The sequence below is a fragment of the Dasypus novemcinctus genome, chromosome 10 (genome assembly GCF_030445035.2).
Source record: "Dasypus novemcinctus isolate mDasNov1 chromosome 10, mDasNov1.1.hap2, whole genome shotgun sequence".
Classification (NCBI taxonomy): Eukaryota; Metazoa; Chordata; class Mammalia; order Cingulata; family Dasypodidae; genus Dasypus; species Dasypus novemcinctus.
Genome location: NC_080682.1, coordinates 106,876,531 through 106,894,875, shown reverse-complemented (window position 1 = coordinate 106,894,875; position 18,345 = coordinate 106,876,531). Strand labels below are relative to the sequence as shown.

Here is an 18,345-nt window from a genome sequence, read left to right as displayed (position 1 = left end):
GAAGACATACATTTCAGATTATGATGCAACATGAAGAATATCAAAGTAATATGGTAGAAAATGACTAGAGGTAGGACATCGTTAGATAAGTTGGACTGGAGACACCTCACTGAGGAAGTGACATTTGAGCTGAACGAAAAGGTGTCCGTTGTGGGGAAGAGAATTCCAAGTAGGGGAAACAGCAATTGGAAGGACCTGGAGGAAAGACCAAGCAGCTTGGTCTGTCCCAGGGACAGAAAGCAGGCCAGGGTGCTGGAGCCAGGCAAGCACAAGGGAGAGTGGTCTGAAGTCAGGGGCAGGCAGGGCCCAGGGTGGACAGAGATTTTCAACTTGTGGCCAGGGGTTTGGAATTTATTCTAAGTATACCAGGAAGGTTTTCAGTAAGGAAGTGATACTATCCGAGTTACATTTTTTTATCCCCGCCCTTTGGCTTGCTTGCTCTCTGCTCTCTGCGTCCATTTGCTGCGTGCTCTTCCATGTTTTTTACTTGACTCCCTTTTTGTTGCATCACCTTGCTGAGTCAGCTCTCTGTGGTGCCTGTGGGCCGTGCAGCTCTCCTCAGTGTGCGGGCGGGCCTGCCTTCACAAGGAGGCCCCGGGACACGAACCCAGGACCTCCCATATGGTAGACGGGAGCCCAACTGATTGAGCCACAGCTGCTTCCCTGACTTACATTTTAAAAAGATAACTCTGGTGACTCCCCATTCCCCCCGTTGGGAGGACACAGTGCCTCTGCCATCCTCTCTGGAGCTCTATTCCTTCACAGACTCATTGAAAGAAGTCTCTGAGGACAAACTGCTTTTCAAGAGTCCTCCTGAGTATAGCAGAGGCAGGAGGAGATGTTCCATTCTCCTTGGTGCTTAGTGAATGATGACGCTTGCAATGCAGAGGCCTCAGGTTGGTAAGTTAGAGTTTGGGGCTCAACTCAGATTTACACAACTGAGTAACTCTTGACTTGGTTGAGGAGTGGGAGTGGGATGAACTTTGGTAGCTCCTTTAAGACTTTCCTCCTGATCTATCTAAATAAGACCCAGCTTCAAAAATTTAATTTGTTCGCCCCTTTACAGGACGTCAAGTAAAGGCACCTTACTGGATCCAGCTCAGGAGAGCTGAGTGCTGAATTTTCAGGAATTTGGGAAGCAATCATTATTTTCAATTAAATTGTATAAACTTACAATTAAATAGTTTATATTGAAAACAGAGGTGACAAATACTCAAACTCATCACTTCCTCATTATTTTACCGATTTTACTATGATCAGTGTTCTTGAGGTTAGTTATGTCTACTGTATCTCTGTGATGGAAATACTCTATAATGGTGTCCTACCGTGCATCTCTCCCCAACTTCACATTCAGTGACATAACATTGGTAGCTTGAAATGAGTTGTGATGGTTAGGCCAATGTATCAGCTCGGCCTGGTAATTGTGCCCAGTTGCTTGGTCAAGCATGCATGGGGCTAACTGTGGTACGAGGACATTTATGGACTTGAGTCACCAGTGGAGTTTACTGCATGGATGGCTGATTACATCTACATCAATCAGGGAGACTGCCTTCAGCAATGGGTGGCACTTTATCTGATCAGTTAAATGCCTTAAAAGGGGACGTGGTTACAGCATTCAGGAAGAATTTCCCAGCTCGTCTTTGGACAGCCAATGTCTCCCGGAAACTCATCAAGGATCTTCATTGGACTTTCATGGGAGCCCTGGTTTGCAGCTTGCCTGCGGAACCTGGACTTGTGCATCCCCACAGCCATGTGAGAAACTCTGATAAAATCTCTTAGTATTGGCGGATATCTCCTGTTGATTCTGTTTCCCTAGAGAACCCTGCCAGTTACATGGGTCATGAGAGTAGTAGTTACCACTGTGGAAACTGGCAAATGTGATAAACCAGGGCACCCTCCCCCCACCTCTGCAGAGAGCTGGTTGTGAAGCATTTACTGGCAGACCACTGTTAGAGCACCTCTATTATGTCGTCCTCTTCTCTTACCTCTCTTACAGTGAGTCTGCTGTTATAATCTTATTGACAGAAGTTTTTTCTTGACACTGCTCCCTATATCCCTAGTGCTTGGTTATTTTACATAATCAAGCAGCCTGCAGCCCAGGAGGAGGCCTTTAGCCACAAATAATATGTCACAAGAGGACTATTTGAAGAAACTAGGGATATGATTTATTTAACAGCCACCGTGTGCAAAGCTCTGTACTGAAGGGTAGGGAAGATATTAAGTGGTAGAATGTGCTCTCAAGGAATTTGCTTAGAGACATGAAGTTCTATTGATAATACTCTGTGACCGGTGCTATAATGGAGACACAGAAGCATGGGGGAGAAAGACACTAACTCAGAGACCATCGAAGAGATTTCAAAGAGAACCTAGACTATAAGCATCATGCCTGTCTTGTTCTCCGCTGTGTCCCTTGCACCTAGCACAGGGTTTGGCACAGAGTTTGCACTCAATAGTTTTGATGAATGAAGGAGGTAGCAATTATCTTGAGCCTTTAAAAAAAGCCAAGCTTGCCAGACAGATAAGTGAGAAGAGGGAGGGCATTCCAGACAGAAGAAAGAGTATGTGCAGAGGCGTGGAGACTGAAAGTGCTCAGAACATCTGAAGAATGAAAAAATTCCATGTGGCATGAGCGGACGGGGAGCCAGGACTGGTATGGGTGAGAGTATGGAGGCCGGGCTCCCTGCCCCAAATCTCAGTAAGGTTCTCAAAAGACAAAAGGAGTTGGCTTGTCCTGTGTAGCCCTGGGGGCATAGTTGGGGGTGGTGCAGAGAGTCAAAGAATCAGATTTCCGTTTAGTATAAAGAACTTTTAACAGTCAGAGCTGTCCAACAGTGGAATGGGCTGCCTTGGAAGGCAATAAGTGAATGAATACCTTAATCAGGGAAACAAGCAGATGTCAGACAACCTCTTGGGGCAACAAACTGCTATGGGGAGATACTCCCCCCCCCCACTAGATTTTAGAAGAACTTAACAAGTCTCCTTTTATAGCAGATATTAGAAAATACATGAATAATCATCTTTAACCACAATTCTCTAGAAAACACAGCAACTTTACTCAAGTGGTTGTTTCTTACGTCAATCATTGATTAAAGCTGGGAGCCACAGGGATGCCATAGGCACTCCCATGGGAAAATAATGCCTTTTCAAATCACTGAGGTCTTCATTCATACATATTAAAATTATTTATTCATTATCTTTCAGTGTCCAGCACTTTGCTAAGTGCTGGAGATGCAGATACAAACGAAAGAATGCACCTGCCTTCACAGTGAGTCCTGGATAGAAACGCAAATAAATACTTGCACTCCAATAGCTACAGTACCAAGTACTGTCGGAAATACAAAGATCAGAAATTTGCTTTGCCTGGGAGAGTCAGGGAAGGCCTCAGAGAGGAAGTGGCTTTGAGAAAACTTTTGAAAAGAAAAAGGGATTCACTAAATTTGGGAGAGGACAGTCCAGTCATAAGGAAAACAGATGTAGAGACTCAGAGGCATGAAAATACATGGCCCGTGTGGGGAGGTGAGTGGTTAGTGAAAGCGTGGGGTAGATGGCAATGGTAGAAAGGAAACAAAATGTGCAGGGTCTTGAATCCAACGCTAAAAATTTTGGATTTTAATCTGTAAGTGATAGGAAGGCAATGGTGGTTTTAAGTGGGAAAGTGATATGATCAAGTTTGTCAACAAAAATAATGAGTATAATTCTTCTGGCAGGTATAAGGAAAATGGGTTAGAGGGACCCAGGCTAAGGACAGGGAGACCTGTTAAGAGGCTGTTGAGAAATTTCAGGTAAGGGATGAGGATGGCCTGACCTCTAGGGAAAATGGAGATGAAGAGGGGTAAGACGGTAGAGACCTATTTTTTGAGGTAGGATGGGCAGGATGCTTACACTTAAGACAAAAATGTATGTGTGCACAGCAGACTTTAAACAAAGATGATCAAAGGAATTTGGAATGAGATTGTTTCTGCAATTGAGCACTAAATTTAACTCTGAGCTCCCTAAAAGCCAAGGCAAAAGGGAAGCATGATGATGTAGGTAGTTCTCATCTGTTAAAATGGAGCTACTCAAGGGAGAGGAAAAGACTGGCCAGATTGGAGCAGAAGACGTTAACTCTGGGATGGCACTGGGGGCAGATCCTGGCAGACCCTGGCTGCCAAACAGAAGTGTTTGCTGAGTCTGAGGGCCCTTGGGAAGCACTGTTTCTGGAGTCATTGGGTCCTCAGTGTTCTGGAGCCGGTGGCACCTGGTATCATGACCCCTGCTCCTTGGGTTTTGAGTGCTTTGGCGTTCATCACCTCATTTGATCTTTGCAACAAGAGTGGGGGAGACATTAAAACCTCCAGTTTAGAAGTGGGGGTCATAGATTTCGAAAAGGGAGGTGACCACCAACTGCCAATTAGGAAACTCAGGCGTCCCTAGTGCATGCTGACGCCGAGCGCCCTACCTGGTTCCCGCAGCCCGTCTCCCCATTTCGACCCCGGCGTCTCACCCTTGCGCACCCGAAAGTCCCACCTGAGGTCTAACTGGGTTCCGTCCTCCCGCAACTCCGGGCGCCGCGGGGAGGCAGGGGTTAAAACCCGTGGCCCGGGTGGCCCCCTTGCCCCTCCCCAAGTCCCCTCGCCTCCTCCCGGGCGCCTCGCCTGAAGCGTCGGTCCCGCAGACCGGCACGAGAAGGGAGGGAGGGGGGCCGCGGGCTTGCGCGTCGGTGGCCAATCCACCGAGCCCGCGGTGCCCCAGAGGAGGCGCCAGCGCCAGGCCAGCGCCAGGCCAGCGCCAGGCCGCTCTGCCTGCTTCCCGCGGCAAAGTACAAATGCGCCCGAGCGCCGCGCCTGGCGCCCTTGGCGTGCACAGCCGGCCCGCGCTCAGCCTGCCGCCGCGGCCGCCTCGCCGCCGCCGCCGGGACCGCCGCCCGCCCGCCCCCAGCGCCCCAGCCCAGCGCGCCCGCCGCCTCCAGCCCGCGCGCCCCGGCCGCCGCGCGCCCCCCGCGCGCCTCGCCCTGCGCGGCGGGCTGCAGCCCTCCGGGCGCTCCGCCGTCTTTCTCCTCCTCCTCTCCCGCTCACCTTCCTCCTCGCATCGCTCTGACCTCCGGCCGCGCCTTTCTCCATCTCTCCATCTCTGTTCCTCCTTCCCCCGAGTTCTCGGTCCACCTTTCTCGCTCCCCACCTTGGACCGCCCGCCCTGTCCTTTTCTCCTCGGCACCTTCTTCTTTCTCTGGCTCTGCTCTGCAGCAGCCGCCCTGTCGGGGGCTGTGGACCGTTGTGGGAACCTGTGCCTCAGTGTCCCTCCCGTCCCGCTTTCACCCGACTCCCCTTGCGGCTCAGCGGCCTGGTCCTGGGGAGGAGAAGGATGGTTCCCGAGGTGAGGGTCCTCTCCTGCCTGCTGGGACTGGCGCTGCTCTGGTTCCCCTTGGACTCCCACGCTCGAGCCCGTAAGTAGAGGGGGAGGCGGCCGGGCAGAGGAGGGATGCGGCGCCCTGGGACGCGGGGGCAAGCGGGCCCTGGGCTGCTCTGACGGCCCTCCAGGAGGCACCTGCGCTGAGGGGTGGAGACTCCTCTGCCGACCGGTCGGGGCTAAGTCTGGGAGACTGGGGAGACTTGGCAAGATTCAGACCGGCGGTTGCTGGGGTGGACATGGTGGTGGCGCTACTGACAGCAGCCGGGGAGAAGGCAGGGCACTGTACTTGGGGGCAGGGGGCTTAACCTTCCTAGTAGAAAATCTCCTTGTGTTTGGCTTCAGGTAAGGAGTGCGAGGAAGACAAAACAGCCATTGCACTTAGAACGCGTGTATGGAAAGACGTGAGCGCTAACTAGGATAACCATTCTATTCCTTTTGCTCTTGATTTTCACAACACTCCAGGGAGGTGGGTATTTATCATTTGCATTTTACAGATGAGAAAACTTGGGCTGAGAGAAGGTACTTGCTCAAGTTTGCATAGCTAGTAAGTCATTGAAAACCAGAATGCTCCGATTCCAAATCCTCTGCTTTTTCCCCTGCCCCACAGTCTGGGATCCCTGACTTGGAGTTGTGAAACTCTGGGAGGCAGCAGGGCACAGTGAGGTCGACCATGGGTCCATCATCCCAGCCCCACTGAAAACCAGGGGTTGGGAGGCAGGCGTGGAGGGCGTTGCTCTTAGCCTCAGCATCCTAATCTATCAAGTGGGAGTAAAAGCCCCAGGACTTTGTGAGGATTAAATTAGAAAAATATGTAAGGCAACTAGCGTAAGCCTGGAGCATGGTGAGTTCTCAAAAACTGTTAGTTCTCCAATTCACTCTTTTTCACTTAGACACAGTATGACCTCAAACAAGTCATGTCCTGAACCTTGGTTTTCCCCCCGCCCCCACAAAAAGCTGGTAGGCCCCCTCCTCTGCCAATCCTTGAGAATGCTGTGAGGATGAAAACCCGAATGAGCCATTCCCTCAATGAGAAAGGAGGAGCTTAGTTCAAACCCCTGTCTATCTGATAAAGAAACCGAGGCCAAGGAGGGGCAGTGGCTTGCTCCAGGTCACAGGGGACAGAGCTTTGGACTAAGACCCCATTTCCCAGCTCCCAGCCTAGTGCTCTCGCCTCCCCACAGCTCAGATCCCCAGCTATGCTGTTCTTTTGGCACATGACTTTCTGGAGCTGGCGTTGCTGGGTTTTGTTTCAGTCTTGTCTCTGCTCGCAAGGGCAAGGTGCTTGTCTGACCCACGTCTGGCTTGCCGGCACCATGAGACTCATAGAAGTCCTTAGTAAAAGTGATGGAAGGAGCGCAGTTAAAGTTCTGATTCTGCTCCTTATTAGCTGTGTGACTATTCATAAGTCACAACATCTCTGAGCCTCAATTTCTTCATCTGTTGAAGAAAAATACTAACCTGTAACCTGAAGGATTCCCAGGAGGATTAAATGAGGTGACGGGCATAAAGCTCCCAGCAAAATACTCAGAATGTCACCATTTCCCCCTTAAATCCTGTGGGTTCCTCCAAACACCTGACTCTTCTTTCTTAAAGGAGATCCATAGCACAGGATGCCCTCAATGCCTGCCTTCTTTCCACTCGGCATCTCATTCTTAGCCCCCAAGCTTTTTCTGCATGAAGGAATATAGTATGGATTAGAATGGACTTACTTGTATTCTACTATAGAATTATTATGACTCTAGCAATAGAAGAAATCATATCATTGATGTGGAGACAGTGGCCATGGGAGTTGCTGAAGGCAGAGAACGGGAAGAAGAGGTATGATACGGGGGCATGTTGGGGGCTTGGAGTTGTCCTGAATGACATTGCAAGGACAGATACAGGGCATCCTATGTCCTGCCATAACCCACTGAATGGACTGGGAGAGCGTGCAAACTACAACATAAACTATAATCCATGCTGTGAAGCAGTGCTCCAAATGTTACTCATCAAATGCAATGAATGTGCCACACTAATGAAAGAGGTTGTCGATGTGGGAGCAGTGGGGGGTGTGGGGAGTGGGGTATATGGGAACCTCATATTTTTTAATGTAACATTTTGTGTGATCCATGTACTTTAAAAGGAAAAACAATAATAAAAAGAAAGACAGAAAAAAGATGAACCAGGAGATGTCCTAGAGTCAGACCACTGTGCAGGCTTGCTCATGTCTCCCTCACACCCTCTTCTTTGCCTCCCATACTTTGTCAGCCCTTCACAGCCTTGCTTGGGTCACACCTCTTCTAAGAAACTCTTCCTGACCTCCTGATCTACTTGATCTATCCTCTTCCCTGCCTCAGCCGGCCTTTGATTCCGTACCTCTCACTGAGTCCTGACAATATTCCATCTTTCTCTACAGCCTGGTAAATGTAGAGCTCCAGAAACTCAAGAAAAAAACCCAGAGTAGACTTGTTGAGTTAAGGTGAGTAGGCTGGCATTCAAAGGGAAGTGTTAAGATTCAAGGACGTCAGACCCAGAAAAGTCCCTGAAAATAATTTGCTTCTGTCCCACCCATTCCCCAACCCCCCAGCTCAATTTACCTATCCTTTTTCTTAAACTGAAGCTGAGAAAGGGGAAATGACTTGCCCAAAGTCATATAACAAATTAATTTCTTTAAAAAGCAGACCTGGATTCTGGTCCCTACTTACTGGCTGTGTAATTTGGGACAGTTCACTTTCCTTCTCTGAGCCTCATTTTTCTGAAGTCCATTCTAGTGCTGACAATCTATGAATCTAGAAACAATCCTATAGTCATTTTCCACAGCCCTATTTTAAGTTTCCTTATGAAGGTCCTTATCTTCATAAGTGAGACCTCAAGACATATCTCCTCATGTTATCTTTGGTGTGCTCAGAAGCAGGGTCAATGGATGGAAATTCTCACATGTCTATGAGCCAAGGTAGCAGCTTGCACTTTGGTTAAAGTACAAGGCTAGTCAAACAAAACTTATTCTATCCAGGCTCTATTTCCAACCATAGACTGAGCCCTGATCCCAAGCCAGCCTGAGCCTTCACTGCAGCCACAGGCTGAGCCTTAATCCTCCAACACTGACCACAGATCGAATGCCAATCTTACCCCCAGGCTAGAGCCTTTACCTCAGGGAGGTCACTGATGGGTAACTGAGCCACAAACATGTGTGATGTCGGTCTCTTGATTCCCTCTCCAGTGCTCTTTCCCGTATGTCAGCTGCTCCCCTTGTGTTCTTCTTCCCTTCCTAATGCCAACATCCCCTTTAAGTTGTCCATCATGCTTCTCTTTCTCTTGCTTCCCTCCACCCAATCCTGCTTTAAGGAGAGAGCCAACTGTTAACGGTAAAAACATGGGCCCTTCCATTCTTTTCTCCAAGAATTATTTGTATTCTTGAAATTGGTACTTTTGTTCCCAGATAAAGGAATACCAGACACCAGAAGATGGGGCAGGAAGGGAGCTACCGTGGTATGATACGGTGCAGAAGAAAAACTTGGCTTCAAAAGGCCAGGGCCCCGGCTCCGGCTCTGCCAACAGCTCCCACGCGACCCGGGGCACATTGCTTTTCTCTGCCCTCAGCTTTCCCCGCTGTAAAGAGAGATGGCTGGACTCAAATGGATGATTTTAGAGGACCATTCCAGCCCATGATTCTAAGATCCAAAGATGTTGTTGCCTTGGTTCCAGAAGTTCATTCTGACCTTTGGAAAAGAGACTGGGGGAAGCGTGGGTCTGCAGCCTGATACCGGGAGGCGGGGGCAGAGGAGCCCACCCTCAGAGACCAGGAGATGGTACCTGGGGCAGCGGGCCTGGGGGGAGACCCACCAGTGGGAGCCCTGCCCGGCTTGTCAGCTGAGTCGCATGCCCTTTCACGTGTCCAGATTGAGGGGGTGGGGGTGGCCGCCTGAGTGAAGACCTCGAGGCAGCTCCCGGCAGCCCCTCTGGGGCGCTGCGCCTGCCCTCTCCCACCAGTAGAGGTCTCTGCCTCACTCACTGGCTCGCCTGCCGAGCCTGAGCTCAACAACAGCTGCGCAGCTGCTCCAGCTGTTGCACCTGTCCCTGCTGGCCTCTCGAGTTCCCCCAGCCGCCGGCCACGGCGCCGGGTTCTGGGAGAGGGACCTTGCATCCCTCAGACTCCCGCAGAAAAAGGCTGGCATGAGAGCGCTGCCCCTGGGGGGAGTGTGCAGAGATCATTTCAGGCATCCCCTGCCTCAGGACAGGACCCTATTCAGGCCGTTTCACAGCCTTCTGTTACCCAGTCTTTTTTTTTTTTTAAAGATTGATTTATTTGTTTATTTCCGTCCCCCCTTCCCTTTCTCCCACCCTGCTGTTTTTGCTGTCTGTGTCCATTCGCTGTGTGATCGTCTGTATCTATTTCTCTTTTTGTTTTCTCTTCTCATTTTTTCTCCTGTAGGATTCACTGGGATTCGATCCTGGGGACCCCTGAAATGGGGAGAGGTTCCCTGTCAATTGCTCCACCTCAGTTCCTGGTCTCTGCTGCGCTTCACCTGGACTGTCCCCTTCATCTGGCTCACTGCATGGGCACTGGCTCGCTGCGCGGGCACTGGCTCACCATATGGGCACTGGCTCACCACACTGGCATGCTTTCTCTTCTTCTTTTTCACCAGGAGGCCCCAGGGATTGAACCCAGCTCCTGCCCTATTGTAGGTGCAAGCCACATCTGCTTCCCTGCTAGCCATCCTTGGGGTCAGAAAGGTCTTCCTTACCTGAATCCTTTTGTTTGCAATTTAAAGCCATTTCCTTGTTTCTCCAGATCCTGACCTGGAGGGGACAGCTGTCCTTCCAAGCACCCTCTCCAGGTCTGAAATCTGGCATTGGCGTTGGTGCTGGCATGAAGCCATGGTCTTAGGTGCAGCCCTCCCCCTCTGGGGGGTTTCCACTCTTAAAATGAGGGACTGGGCATAGTTGCTAAGACTCTACCGTCCTCGGCCTCTGTGCTCACGGCAGCATGGAGTGCTAAGCAGCCCCATCCCTGCCTCCTGGCCCTTGCCGGATAACACAGCTGCCTCTCCCGGCTCAACGATTCTCTCCTTTGAGGCCCTTCCATGCTCCTCTGCCACGCGCCAGGTGTCAGGCTCCGAGAAGCGAGAGCCCTTTCCCTGGGTTGCACAGCTTGGCTGCTGAGGAGCAGAAGTTTCTCTGATTCCCTTAAGAGGCCTCCTCTATCGGGTGCCAGAGCCCAGGCAGAGCTTGTGTCTCAGAGAGAGCAAGTTTGTTTGTGTGAAGAGGGGACTATAAATAAATAGAGAAAGTATAGCTGTGTGGGCGTGAGGGGAGAGATGTAAACGTCCCACATTCCTGTGCAGCCTGGCTCGCTCAGGTTTCCTGAGTTCTTGCAGGCTGGGGACAGGCCAGCCACGATCTCGGTCCTCTTTCCTCTCACCCTAACCCCTCCTGGTACCATTTTCTTGGCCTCACTTAGCTCCCCCTCCAGCCCAGAAGCTTCTTGCTGGTTGCTTCTTCTGCCTCCTATGGGGAGAATTTCCAACCCCGTGCTACCTGCCCCTATCCAGACCCCTATAAGACCTTTATCATAGCACGAGGGTTTTAAGTCAGACTACAGGGCGAACTTGGACAGTTTAAAAATTTTGATTTACACATAAAGATCATGGAATCTCTCATCTTCCCCTTACTTCCTCCAGGCTCTAGAACTTTGGGTACGTTGTGTTGTTTGGTTTGGCAGGTGGCTGGGGAGTTTAGAGGACAGGGAGCTGCAGTGGGGAGGTCAAAGGCTAATTCCTGTTAGGTGGCAAGTTAGAGGTCCTGAGAAGGATTTGGCTCCCCTCTCACATTATGACGATTACGGAGCATCGGATTGCCAGCTCTGCCCGGAACCTCTTTCCGTTGACTCCGTTCTCTCATCATTCATCCATTTATCAAGCACCGACTCTCTGTGCTGAGCACGGAAGACAAAAAATTAATGAGACCTGGTTAGTGGCCTCCAGGAGCTCACAGTTTAGCAAGAGAGGAAACCCCACTTAACAACTACTTTTAATCTGGTGTAATGAAAGCTGAAGTAGAGGGCTGGACTCATGTCCGTGGGAGCCCTAAGACAGGAGGGGACAGTGGCCAGGAAGGCTGGGGCAGCTTCACAGAAAGGGTGGTGCCTACGCCAGCTTTTGAAGGAGGAGGAGGTGTTGGAGCTGCATTCCAGGCCGAGGAAGCAGCGCGTGTGAAGGCACAGAACCGTGCAGGTGCCTGGTGGAGGGTGGGCTGGTGAGAAACTCAGCAAGAGGCCACGAGGCTGAAAGCAGCGCCACCACAGGGCTTGGCAGGAGAAGCCGGCAGGAGCCAGGTCATGGCGGCCGGGGAGGTGAAAGTAAAATTTGGAGTCTATCTGGTATTCAGGTAGCCTTTGCTTTTTTTTTTTTAATTTTAAAAAATTTTATTTATTTCTCTCTCCCCCTCCCCCCCAGTTGTCTGCTCTCTGTGTCTATTTGCTGTGTGTTCTTCTGTGACCCTTCCATCCTTATCAGCGGCACCTGGAATCTGGGTCTCTTTGTTGTGTCATCTTGCTGTGTCAGCTATCCATGTGTGCGGCGCCATCCCTGGGCAGGCTGCACTTTCTTTCACGCTGGACGGCTCTCCTTACGGGGTGCACTCCTTGTATGTGGGGCTCCCCTCTGCGCAGGACACCCCTACGTGAGGGGGCACTCCTTGCGCGCATCAGCACTGCGCATGGGCCAGCTCCACACAGGTCAAGGAGGTCTGGGGTTTGAACCTTGGACCTCCCATGTGGTAGACGGACGCCCTAACCACTGGGCCAAGTCTGCTTCCCCAGGTAGCCTTTCGTGTTAGACCAACCAAATGCTGTCACTTTAAGCCAGTGTTAGGTTAGGTAAAGAGCTTTGGCTGAGGCTGTCCAAATCGACACTCCTTGGGGAAGGGGAGCGAGCACCCAGCACTCCCTAGCCACTTGCAGTTTCCCGCAGGAACCCATTTTCACCCACAACTGTGCCTTTGCATTTGGCTCCTGCTGCCTGAGGGGCCCTTCTCCACCTTCTTCAACTTGTTGACTCCTTCAAGAAACCTGGGCATCTTCTCAGGGGAGCCTTCCCTGAAGATCCTATGCTTCAGCTGTCATGGAGCTTGTCAACCTACATGTGTTATGGCTGGCTGGCTGTCTTCACTAGGTTATGAGTTCCTTGAGGGCAGGGAGTGTGTCTTCTTTAAGCACGCACCAGGTGCAAGGACATATAAGACTTATATACAAAAAGCTCAAGAGATGAATGGATAACAGGACATCATATTCTTATTATTAATGATAACGATGTTTACTATTTATTGAGTTCTGGTGTTGTGCCACCCGTTCCAGCTCGAAACTCCAATCCCATCCTTGCCTGCCCCTTCACCCTTTCCACCCACAGGCAGTCTTTTCCAAAGCCTGACCCCTGTACCTGCTGAGTGTCCCTCAGATCTGTACTTCTGCCCATCAGCGCTGCTTTTAGCTTGGTGCAGGCCGCCGTTATCTCAAAACAGTTGACTTCAGCAGCCTCTCCCTGGCCTCTCTGCCTCCAGCCTCACCTCTGATCAATTCTCCATTCCTCCAGCTGTGCTTTGATGCTACAATGCAAACCTGGTCACGTCCCTCCCCAGTTTAAAGCTTTTTCCTGGCTTTCCTCTACCCTCTAGGCTAGGGCCCTTCATGGCCCGGTCTCTGGCCTCTCCCCTCAGCCTTCCCCTTCTCTCCTCCCACCTTTCTGAACTACTTTCATCCCTACCCCAGCCCCGAGGGCTGCACTGGCATGAGGCGGTGTTGGGGGAAACTGGTCTGGCTAGTGAGTGGAGAGATGAGAAGAGTTTGAGGAGCCACAGGAGACAGGGTTGTTGAGGTTGTAAATGAAACCTGGGAAATTTGACTTCGGTGGTGGATACTATGAAGTTTATGTCCCGAGAAGTGTCTGGTGCTGCATTGAAATCTGGGGGAAACAGATTGTAATGGAAGTTTGGGGTCAGCACTCAGATGGTTTTTGCGTGTTTGTTTTTAAGCTGCTATTTAATTGAGCATCTAATACATGTCAGGCACTAGGCATGCTTCATATAGTATCTGATTTAATGCTACAATAACCCTGAGAGGTAGAGATTGCTACTCCCATTTAACAAGTGTGGAAACTGAGGCCTGGAATGGTTAAGTAGCTAGCCTAAACTCATGCAGATAAAAGCCACGCCCTATCCGACCCCAAAGCCTGGGTCCTGACGGCTGCGTATATACACGCGCTGAGTGAGGGCACTTGAGGGGTGAGACCTGTTGAACTTCTCTCCCTATCTCTCTACGACCTGGAACAGGGCCAGTTGTCCTCCCCAAACTGGAGTTTCCCCCACTACAATCTTTTTCCTGGGTTAGTCATCAGAGCCGGGGGTTGTTAAGGTCAGGAGGCCCCTGAGAGAAGGCACAGTGGCCCCGGCTGGGAAGGGAGACGTGGGCACGTGTGGGGGGGAAGACCCTGAGGGAGTGGGGTGGGGTGGGGTAGAGAGGGGAAGCGGGCCGACCCGAGGCAGGGCAGGAGCGGGGAGTATGGGAGGGGGGGAGACTGAGGGACCAGCCTTGCCTCCTTCACCGCCTCCCTCAGGATGGGCCCCCTGGCTCCCTGACCCTCATCCTGATCCTCCCCGGGGTCCCCCAGAGCCTGGGGTGTCGTAGGACCATCAGCTCTTCCTAGACTCACGGCCTCTTGGAACGATCAAACCTTAGAACCACAAAATCCTACCGTTCTAGACGCTTCGTGATCTGACGGACTGCAGGGGCTGTAGAAAATTCTCACATCTTAGAAGAAAACCTGGAACCTTGGAGTCTTGGATTCATAAACTACTGAGGCAAAGGCCTTTGAAGATCATAGTTCGCCCCCCTTATTTTGCAAACGGGCAACTGAGGCTCAGAGAGGGGAAGAGCCTTTGTCAACGTCATCCGGTGATTCGTGGCATAAAGGAGCTAGAGCTCTCCTTCCCCAAGCCACGTGCAGAGCCCGGGGCTGGCGCAGACCACATGGCGCGCCTGGCAGCTCCGTCTCCCAGCCTGGTTTTGGCAGGGCCTTGGGCACTCGCCTCCCGAGGGCACGAGGCAGCTCCAGGCCTTCCCTCCTGCTTTGTGTCTCTCACCTTAGCGCCGGGGTGGAGTGGGGATGGTGGCGGGCAGGCCTCCTGGGGCTGCGGGCAGGCCTCCTGGGGCTGCGGACGGCCTGCCAGGCCCCCCACATTCTCAGCCGCGGCCAGGTCTGTTGGTGGGGGGAGGTCCTCCTGGCCTGGGCACGGGCTGAGACCTTCTCTCTGTCTCCGTGCCGCCAGCAGGCAGTGACGGGCGGAGGGTGCCAACTGGCACAGGGGCTGGGGCCGCAGGGCCGCCCCTAGAAGGTGGGACGGGGTTTCTTCGGCAAGGAGCTGAGAACGCAGGCCCAGGCGGTTTTGCAATCCCTGCCCTCCCTGGTGGGGGGAGGCAGCGAGGAAGAAAGACATTATTCACTCCTTGGAGAGTTGGGCTGGCTCTGACAAGCCTCCCAGCTGGGCCTGTGGCCCGCCCTCTCTGCCAGCTGAGAGATAAACACAGCTCATTTGATACCGGCCAGCCGGGGCCTTGCTGGAAAGGGGAGCTGCCGTCTGATCCCTCCCTGCCCTCGGGGGCTGGGGAGGGGGCGGGAGAGATCTAAGCCCTGGGTTCCAGTGGCCTCGGGCAGCCACTGAAGCACAGACGGAGGGCACCATCCATCACCACCAGGGCTTCAGATCTTTGTTCTGGGAGGCCCAAGAGGGCAGGGGCAGGCAGACTTCAGCTTCTTTCAAAGCAGACTTCTCTAACAGGAATGTCTCGTTAGCTGCTCTTCCCTGGAGATGCCCGCTCCAGCCCACCCCCCAACACGGGGAGGGAATTCCTGCGCTGCGCTGCGCTGTGCGTGAATATAAGCCCTTCCAAACAGTCTACCGCCTTGAACGCTCTGAGACCTGAGTCAAAAAGTCTAAGCGAATGTGATTCAGAAAGGATGAGAGTCCGTGTTTCCAAAGAACTTGGACTCGTGAAGAAGAGGCATAAATAGAAACTTAGAGGGAACAGGGGATGGTGGCCAGTGTGGCAGAAGAAGGAACTTGAGCGTTCAGTCTCTGAAACTGGGTAAAAAAGAGTCAGTGGTGCAGTGAACTCGAAGGAGCTGAGCTTTGGAGCCTCGAGCCCTGGGTTTAGATGGCGTAGTCTCTGTGAGCACCGTTTTTCTCATCTATTCCAGAAGATGATAATGTCCATTCTGCAGTGTCTTTGTGATTGTTACCGTAATTATCATAATAGCATTTGACTAAGTTTCAGGTGCTGGCCTAAGTAAGCCCTTTACAAGCATTTTCCGATTTAATTCTCAAAACACAAATGTTAACGAGATAATTAAGTAACAACTTCTGTAAAAATTTCAGTAAAGAGAAGGTAGTCAATAAATGTTAACTCCCTTCTCCGTATTTCAATCAGATTTAATTTTCAAAAAAGTTCGTTGCCGCTGGAGTGAGTCAGGAGACTCGGCTTTGTGACTAACTTGCTGGGTGGCCTTCGTGGCATTATTTATCTTCTCTGGACCTCAGATTACTCATCTAGTCATAATAACTAACATATCACAATTTAAATCTAGAAAGCACTTTTACTGCTTCATCCCCTAACTGCCCTGCGAGGTAAGTGTTAAGGCTCAGAGAGGGGCAGTGACATACCCAGCATCACACAGCAAGCATGTGGTCAAGCTGAGATTCCAACTCAGACGTTCTGCCCCCTCGACTGGGAGAGCACATCCAGCAGATTCTCTTTTGCCCGGGTTGTTCAGATGACCTCCTTCCCAGAACCGAAAGGAGAAGGGATGAGGCAGGGTCTTTGACCTGGAGCCTCCTGGGACTAACACGGCACTGATTGGTTTTCCAGGCCCAGATATGTTCTGCCTTTTCCATGGGAAGAGATATTCCCCCGGTGAGAGCTGGCACCCTTACTTGGAGCCACAGGGCCTGATGTACTGCCTCCGCTGTACCTGTTCCGAGGTAGGTGCCTCGGGCCACCCGAGTCTAGAATGTCTGGGAGACCTCCAGAGAAGTCAGCTCAGAGAGGAAGGGCAGCCAGCAGCTCGGCAGGTCGGGGGCAGTCCGGAGCCCGTGCCCTAGAACCCTGCTCTGGTCATGGCCACTGAGGGCCACTTCACTGCTCAGTGCCCATAACACGCAAGGAGGTGGCTACCTGCGTGTCCCAGAAATAAGTCGCACCGCGGGCCAGGGGCTGGGCTGAGCACCCGGCCCCCCCCTCACTCCAGCCTTCTTCCTGCCTCGTGCTGGTGCCCGCCTCCCTGCCTCCTGCACAGTGGAGGAAGACACAGCCTTTCTGGTCTTACCCCCACTCCTCCTTTTCAGGGGCTGTCTCCTCCAGCCCCCTCTCTTGCCACCCTGCCTTAGAATGCCTCCCCCATCCCCACTGTTCCAAATACGTATTCTTTAAGGCTTTGCCCAAATGCCAGTAAGCCCTACTGGATCTCTCAGCTGCAAGTGTTTTCTTCTCCTGAGCTCCCACCCTAAGTTCCTCCGTCCCTCTGTCCTGACCACTGTAGACCAGGCCTCCTAGTTCTTTGTGCCCTCCTAGACTAAGCACCTGAGGTCAGGTCTTCCTGGGCCCACCCTCGTGCCCAGCGTGGTGCCTGGCTAGAGGCTGAACAAACTGGGACAGGGCCCATGTCTTTTTTCACTTCTCTTTCCTTCCCACCCCAACCCAGCACCCCCACGGGGCCTTGCACGGTTAACTGGGTAGAATAAATGAGACCCCATGTGGTCCAGAATTACCAGATCAGGTATGAGGCTGGAGGGGAGAGGAAGCAGAGGGTGACTTAGGAGGCTTCAGAAGCCCTTGGCTTTCGCTCAGCTGCCTGGACCCCAGGTTCGCTGGTGGGCTGTCCCCAGCTGTCTCTGTCCTGGGGCTGGTCCTGGTGGAGTCAGCCCCCCAGCCCCTCTCTTTTTCTGCATAAAGCCAAGAGAAGAATTCAGAAGGCCTGTGGGAGTCTTCTGGAGTGGAAGCAGAGAAGAGCTCTTGAGGAGACACTGGGAGGTGGGAGGAGGGGGTGGGCCAGCCTTCTCCTGACTTGGACCACTGGGGCACCACCCGTCTTGGGGTCTTCCTCTCTGATGCCCCACTGCTTCTACCACGTGGACCCCAGGTAGAACCGTGGCCCAAACGGGGACCCCATCCCCCCACCCCACGACTGCCTTGCTTTGGTTTGCCTTGCCACATCTGAGGCCAATCAGCCTTTTCAAAAAGAACTTCATGAAATATAGCCAGAGAAAAGAAAGGAAACCATAACAGAAAATTCCAGACATATCACATGGTCCAGTTGGCAAAGTCCAACTTTTGTGACCCATTGGAGCTAATTTATTTCTCCTTTCCCCAGAGTTTACACACACAGTTTCCATCCTCAGCCGGTGGCCTGTTGCCAAAATCTCCAAAAGATACCCTGAATCCTTCCACGGCTCTCCGCCATCACTGGCCCCCCTAACCTAAGCCATCTTCATCTGTTATCTGGGCTGCTACACGAGCCTCCTGATGGGTCTCCCTGTCCCCCCTCTCAAGCCATTCTCTGCACAAGCAGCCAGAATCATTTTTTTCTGAGCATAAAGCACATCATGCCATTCCTCCAGTAGCTTCTTGTTGCATGTAGAGTGAACTTCAAATTCCTTGCCCCTGGCTCAGAAGGCTCTGCCTTATGCTCCAACCCAATGCCTTCCCTGCACGCCCGCCCCTGTCGCACCCGCCTTCCTTCTGTCCTTCCCGCACTTGGAATCCTTTCCCACTCGAGGACTTGCCTTGGCTGATCCCCCTGCCTGGAAAGCCCTCCCAGCCCCCCCACGAGTGGCTCCTGCTTCCCGTGCAGTCCTGAACACAAATACCACCTCCTCGTGACGCCTTCCCTGAAGCTGTCTCTGCAGGAGCCTGACCCTGTCGGTTCATCG

The 18,345-nt window shown here is 52.2% G+C and overlaps 1 protein-coding gene across 2 annotated transcripts in view; it reads left to right on the top strand.

Moving 5' to 3' along the window:
- The first annotated feature begins 4,716 nt into the window (after nt 1–4,716).
- Nucleotides 4,717–18,345, top strand: part of CHRDL2 (chordin like 2) — a 32,242-nt gene continuing 18,613 nt past the window's right edge. Inside the window, exons 1-2 of one of the 2 annotated variants that reach the window (XM_004482655.5) lie at nt 4,717–5,422; nt 16,286–16,398. In XM_004482655.5, the coding sequence (XP_004482712.2) occupies nt 5,341–5,422; nt 16,286–16,398 (195 nt within the window). In that variant the 5' untranslated portion in view covers nt 4,717–5,340. The remainder of the gene's footprint in view (nt 5,423–16,285; nt 16,399–18,345) is intronic. The other variant, XM_004482656.5, reaches the window with a different exon arrangement.